Raw genomic sequence first — 6,800 nt, forward strand, 5'->3', positions numbered from 1 at the left:
TAGGGGCAGAGAGAGAGGGAGAATCTGAAGCAGGCTCCAGGCTATCAGCACAGAGCCCAATGCCGGGTTCCAACCCACAGATGGTGAGATCTTGACCTAACCTGAAGTCAGGCCCTTAACTGACTGAGCTACCCAGGCAACCCTCTTTTTTTCTTTTTTTTTAAAATGTTTATTTTTGAGAGAGACATAAAGCATGAGCAGGGGAAGGGCAGAGAGAGAGAGAGAGAAGAGAGAGAGAGAGAGAGACAGAGAGAGAGAGGGACAGAGAGAGAGAGAGGCGCACAGGCAGAATCTGAAGTAGGCTCCAGGCTCTGAGCTGTCAGCACAGAGCCCAATGCAGGGCTCAAACTCACAGACCGCAAGATCGTGACCTGAGCTGAAGTTCAGAGACTTAACAGACTGAATCACCTAGGGGTATCCAATATCATTCTTAGTCGTATCACCTAAACCTAAAGCAACTGAGATTTAAATATTATTCAAGCTTTCAGACTACAGAAAAGAAAAATCAGACAAAACCCTAATTTTAACTTCAAGAACTCTTAGGATATTTATAAAACTCTGCATAGGTCTAATGGTATTTTCAAATAGAGTATTCCATTACTTTAGAACAATAAATGAGGAAAATAAGTTTTAGTTTCCATAAAGCTCTCACCTGTACAATGCATCATCAATCTCCACAGATTCTGCTGACATGATGGGCAAATTTGTATTGGTACTGAAAAAATAAAACACAACTTATAAGAGCAAGTATGGCTATTTAATATTCACGTTCTGTAATTTAACAGTCAATTATACATGGCAGTTACTAAAGAGGATTTTACAAACCAGATATATATTTTATTTCCATTCCTTTATTTCCATTTTAAAAATAGGTCAAAATTCAATTCACTCACTGTCTATTCTGTGTATTTTAAAATTATGGCCTATAGGTTTATTCTCAGGTGTTCAGATATTGATTTACATATATTCTGATGAATCCGTATTTTCACAAGTTTGTTGGGAGTGCCCCATAAACCTTGTCTAACATACACACTCTCTTTAGATAATCTCATTCATTCCATATATAGAATTTACCAGATACTGAGGATATCTAAACTCAATTCTCCACGTTTGATCTCTCATCTGTCGTGTACATTTTCCACACCTGCTAGAACAATCTCTCTTCAGATGTTTAACTGGTTTCATGAACATAACAAGCCCCAAACAGAATTCAATTTCCCTGCTTAACCTATTTTTCCCCAATTTCTGCCAATTCAGTGTCTGGTATCACCATTTACTCATTTGCTCAGGCCCAGACTCTAGAGATCTTCTTAACTTGTTCCCTCATTTTCTCCATCTGTGTCCTAGTATAATCTCAGGCCAAACCATCATCATATTTCATCTGAACGACTTCAAAGGCCTCCTAACTAGTCTCTCGAGTGATACCACTGCCATCCCACTTCAGTTTATTCTCCATATAACAACCTAAATTTTTTAGAATGTAGTCAGATGTTACTCCTTGACTTAGAACTATTCTTAAGTAACTCTCTTTTACTTTTTGAATAAAACTGAAACACCTTACCATGTTCAAAAGGGTTTGGTGTTCTGCCTCCCAATTACCTCTTCAATTACAACTCCCACTACTTTCCCACATTGGTCAACTTGCTGTTCCTCAAAAAGCCAAGCATGCTAACACTTCAGAGTTTTTATACTGCTTATCCCTCTGCTTGGATATTCCCCCTTTAGATCTCTGAATGGCTGACTCTTATCAAGTAAGCCTCAACTAAAATAATGTCTCACAAATATTACATAGACCAGTCCTGATCACCCTTTCAATGAGATGCCTCTCCTCCTCCTTAGGTCACTCCCTAACTCACTAACCTGCTGTACGTCCTTCAAATTACTAATTGTTCACTGTCTGCCTTCCCCAAGAAAGTGTATGATCTGTTAAGAATTCACTAATGTATTCCAAATACCTAAAACTGTACCTGGCATGTAATAATAATTCAAGAGGAAACACTGTGCCACACATCATTTTAAGTGCTGTAGATGTACTCAGTTAACCCTTACAACAACTTTTTAAGATAGGCACTATTACCACCTCCACTGAACAGAGGAAAAAAACTGAGGCTCACAGAAGTTTATTTAACCAACTTGAGGTTCCAGAGCAGGTAAAGGACAGACCCAGAATCTTAACCTACACTGTCTAGCTCTTGACCACCATGCTATACTGCCTATTGCATCTCAAAGTAGGCATTAAGAAAGCACTCAAATCTATCTGTTGAATGAACTTTAAAAATTAAAAAAAAGGGGGCGCCTGGTTGGCTCAGTTGGTAGAGCTTGCAACTCTTGATCTCAGAGTTGTGAATTCAGGTCCCACGCTGGGTGTAGAGATTACTTAAGGAAATTTAAAAACAAAAAAATTTTTAAGCATACTATCATGATAAGCCATACTTATGCATCATTTACTGCAGCTCATCCCAATTTTTCACAGCATGGCATACCAAGAAAGATGAAAACAGGATGAACACTGGGAAATAGGAATGGCTCCCAAGCAAGGAAACCAGCCTGTGGCATTTTGGCCTGAGCCACAGTGACAGATAAGATCAATATCATCTTGGCAAAAAGTGAATCCTCTCCAGGTTCTGGGAAACTCTATCAATTACAGGATTCTAAAAATAATGTGAAAACCCAAAATTAAGGTTTTGGAATCCAATTTCCTAAGCCTGGTACTGATATATAGGCCAAAGGATTTTTAAATATAGTTAATCAAAATGTTATTATTTATCTTATCAAACACTGATTGGTATTATCAAATGATATCAGCCTCTAGCTAAGTTATACATGAGTAACTATTAGAAATTTTCCTGATTGCAATTATGCACACAGACCAGGAGACAGCTGTGTTTAAGAGATCACCTATCTAATAAAAACACAACACATACACAATATGTTCTTCTGGCATAGTGATAAAATAAGAAAATAAACAAAATTTCTTACTTCAGTTTTCTTATCCCTAGCTGCCTTCCCTGCCTGGAGGACAATGGTCTAGTGGGTACAACTCTTAAGTAAACATGAACTCCATTCTAACCAGCTTTGTCACTTAATGATATGACTGGCACTGATTTTTCAGAAAATTCTGTCTTACTGGAATGTTTCAAAAATCATTTTTGAAATAAGATCTATATGGCAATCAAAACTCCTTTTAAATAAGGGGAGGCTTTGATTGTATTACATAATTTCCCTCAAGTAAATGTGGCAATGTTGGCAACGGCAGGTAATATCATGGAACCGAAAATATCCCTTCAATGTGAACTGGCGAAAAAGCTACAGGTTTATAGACAGGTTCATATCAGCTCAAAGTCACATATCCATCACTTCTCTCTTTGGAATATTGTATTCTAGTAGTAGGCAGTATGTAAGTAACGGCTTTATTAATTATGAGATGACTGATAACAGGAACTACACGAACACTTCCCCCAATTTTGCAGGAATGAAAAAGAAGTTGAAAAAAAAAACCCCACCAAACCCAACACCAACTAGGGAATAAGTAACTCGTAGGTTTTTCCCTGGATTTTTTTTTAAACTGTAGTCAACAGAGGCCGCAGGATGTCCTGATTGGCACGGATTCATCATTACCAAGTTCCCTCTGGTAACAGTTTTCAAAGGAGGGTCTCAGTGCAGGATCGCTCACAGGGGGCTCTTAGCTTTCATTTCACCGAAAGGAGGTGGAAAGGTGTTTGGCACCAGGACTGGGAAGCTCACACCAAGCGACCGGGACCAGAACTCTCCGCGGGGCCTTCTCCACCCCCGCTACACCCCCCGCCCCACGTCCGGTGCCTGGGAGGACGGCAGACCCCAACTGGACCTGAGGGCCGAAAGGACCGAGAGGTGGCCTTTCTCTTCAGAGGAGCTGGGAGCCGCAGAGGTCTAAACCCAAGGCGCCACACCCACTCCGCGCGCTCCCCTCGCCTCCCAGGGCCGGTTCTGCCCGGCTCCGCGGCCTCGCGCGCGCTCCCTGGCCGCCCGAGCGGGAGCAGCAGAAAGCCGGCGCCCGGGTCCCGCCTGCCATCCCTCGCTGCTTCGCGCTCTCACTCATCTTCTCACCTGCCGGCCCCCCAGGAAGAGCAGGACGCCTCTTCCCCCTGAGCTGCGGCTACCGGCTGGGACACCTCCATCTCCTCCAAGAGTCGCCGCCGCGGCTGGCTATGGGTAGGCAGGGAAGGGGGCGGGACCGCGAGGTCAAGGGGCGGACGGTGACATCACCGGAGGGGGCGGGGCTGGGAAGCGTGCCGCCGGGCTGAGCCTTCCCGTCAACCCCAGGGACGTCCTGGTTTCCGGTTTGGGTGTGGCCGCCAGGGGAGGGGGATAGCCTTGCCGCCGGGCAGGTGGGAGTTGTGAATGGATCCGCTGCGAGCAAGGATCCTGCCGCTCTAAATGAGCTAAAACACTGAATTTACGCGGAACCTTTGGCTCTCTAGCAAGGCGGAGAGGTTCCAGTTGCTAGCTAAGTAATGGAATTGCGCAGCAAAAATCCTTGAGTTTTATACCAGGAATAGGAAGCCACTTAATTTAATAAATAAAAAATCGAAACTTTGTAGTAATAAGTAGTTCCAGATTTTCAGGATTTCCGGGATTCCATTTTGAGATGTTATACTTTTAACAAATAATTTTGGGCGTCTACTACAAGCCAGGCACTGTCACTGATTTAATAGAGTCGTGATTTTTAGAGCTATGAATGACATTGTCATCCAGTTTGCCTCCACTTTATGGGTGAGGGAAAGGAACTTGCAAACAGCATGAGTGATTTGGTCAAGGTCACAGACTGTCAAGATTAAGTACTAAAACACACGCCTAAGGACTTCTAATTCTTTTTCATTTGGTTCCCCTTTCACCTTTCTTAAGAAACAAAAATTAATAGTACTCAACATTAGGTAGGATTTGTCTTTCATTCTAAATAAACGGAATATTTGAAGAAATGGCTGCAGAATTTAAAAACTTAATATATAGTTTGACTATGTTATATCAGTTCTGTGATGTATGATATTTTTACTTCATTAGAATTTCTTCCTCTCTGGTGTGGGCAGAGGCACACACAATCCAGGCAAAACTACATTATCCTTCGTGCCTCTTCAGTCTCATTTCAAAATTGAACATTTCCTGATTTCTGGAAACTTCATACTGCTGACCTGTGGCATCACTCGTTTCTTAATCCAGTTGTGTACCTATTCTACATAATCATTAAAAGGAACTTAGAAGTTCTAACTCTCATTCTTTCAAGGTTCTACTCTAGTACTAAGTTTAGTACCATGTTTATGGTAAATTGTTATACAGCAATAGAAAATGAATAGCCAGAGTTTCATCTGCAACCACATTTCTTTACATTTTAATATCCCTTAAAATTAGAATGTTGGATATCAAATAGCTATGTCCTGGTTAAGGAGATTATAGGGAATGCATTACACTGCTTTCTGGCCCTCCTGAAACAGTGGGCCAATATCTAGTTAATGCATATTTAGGGGTTGGGTCCTGCCTGTGCTCAAGAATTCCTTAGATCTTGTTAATTATGGAATAGCTTGTCATGTTCTCCACCTGCTTTCAGCATCTGCTCTTTTGTAGTCTTGGGAACACCTTTTGTTTTTTGTTTTTTGTTTTTTGGGGTTTTTTTTTGCATGCTTTCTATAGTTCTTAATGACATGTAGCCACTGGCATATTGCACGATGTTTGCCCTAAAATGTATGCCTAATAAATACAGGAGTTTGAGAGCAGCTCGGGGAGACTTTCCTTAGCCTCCCTCTCATCTCTCTTGAATTGCATGGAGTCTCGAGCAATCCTTTCTGCCACCTTTGGCTTTGCTGGACAAAGCCAAAAGCTGAAACCACAGTGGAATGTAATTTTTCCTTTTTCATCAATACAGAAAATTATGGTATTCAAATTTGAGATCATCTTAGATTTGGCAAAATATAGTGTGAATTGTTTCAAACATATAACAAATACACTATTTAACAGAATTTAATATATTGTTACATTTGCAAAATAGGAGAAACTGGAATATTACTAGATTTTTGACAGTGAACCTTCTTGCCAAAAGAAAGTGGAACAATGTATTTTGGATACTCAAGGGGAAAATATAGGCTAAAGATTTTATATCCAGCAAAAGCAACTCTCATGTACAAAGTGTATAAATGATCATATCAAGTGTTGATATCGTATCAATATTTGATGAGACCTATCATTGTCATAAGCCCTTCCTTCCTGAAGAATTACTAGAAAATGAGCATCAGACAACTAAAATTAGTAGGGAAACATCAACTTAAGAATTGGCTCATGTTCGTTATGGGGCATAATAATCTGTTATATGCCTTAGTTTTTGTGTTCCTTCTAGTTTATTCTGTTTTTCTTTTATAATGTTAATACACTATTACTGACTATATTCGATATGCTGTACTTTTCATCTCTGTGACAAATTTATTTTATAACCGGAAGTTTGTACCTCTTAATCCCTTCACCTATTCTGTGCATTCCACCCACCACACTTCTAGTTTAATCTTTATTATTTCTCCTGAGGTCTGTCACCCCATTTGTGATTTTTTTTTCCGATTTTTGTTGAGGTAATTGACAAAAGTGTAAGATACTTAAAGTGTCCAATGTGATGATTTGATATAAATAAAAATTGTGACAGAATGCCTGCCAGGGAGTTGAGGTTTTCTAATTCTGAATCATATTGTTCTTTACTACTTTGTATCTTTGTTGTTTAGCTAGTTTAAAAATAGTAACTTACAGGGGCATCTGCAGGTCATGGTCTCAAAGTCACAATCCCA

At 40.4% G+C, this 6,800-nt stretch overlaps 1 protein-coding gene across 1 annotated transcript in view; it reads right to left on the reverse strand.

The window, feature by feature from the left end:
- Positions 1 to 4,184, reverse strand: part of UBA6 (ubiquitin like modifier activating enzyme 6) — an 81,384-nt gene extending 77,200 nt beyond the window's left edge. Inside the window, exons 1-2 of the mRNA XM_077750012.1 lie at positions 4,087 to 4,184; positions 653 to 715 (exon numbers count right to left, since the gene is read on the reverse strand). Of these exons, the coding sequence (XP_077606138.1) occupies positions 653 to 715; positions 4,087 to 4,157 (134 nt within the window). The 5' untranslated portion in view covers positions 4,158 to 4,184. The remainder of the gene's footprint in view (positions 1 to 652; positions 716 to 4,086) is intronic.
- Between the last annotated feature and the right edge of the window lie 2,616 nt (positions 4,185 to 6,800).

Source organism: Crocuta crocuta, unplaced genomic scaffold, assembly GCF_008692635.1.
Source record: "Crocuta crocuta isolate KB4526 unplaced genomic scaffold, BGI_CrCroc_1.0 scaffold1, whole genome shotgun sequence".
Taxonomy (NCBI): Eukaryota; Metazoa; Chordata; class Mammalia; order Carnivora; family Hyaenidae; genus Crocuta; species Crocuta crocuta.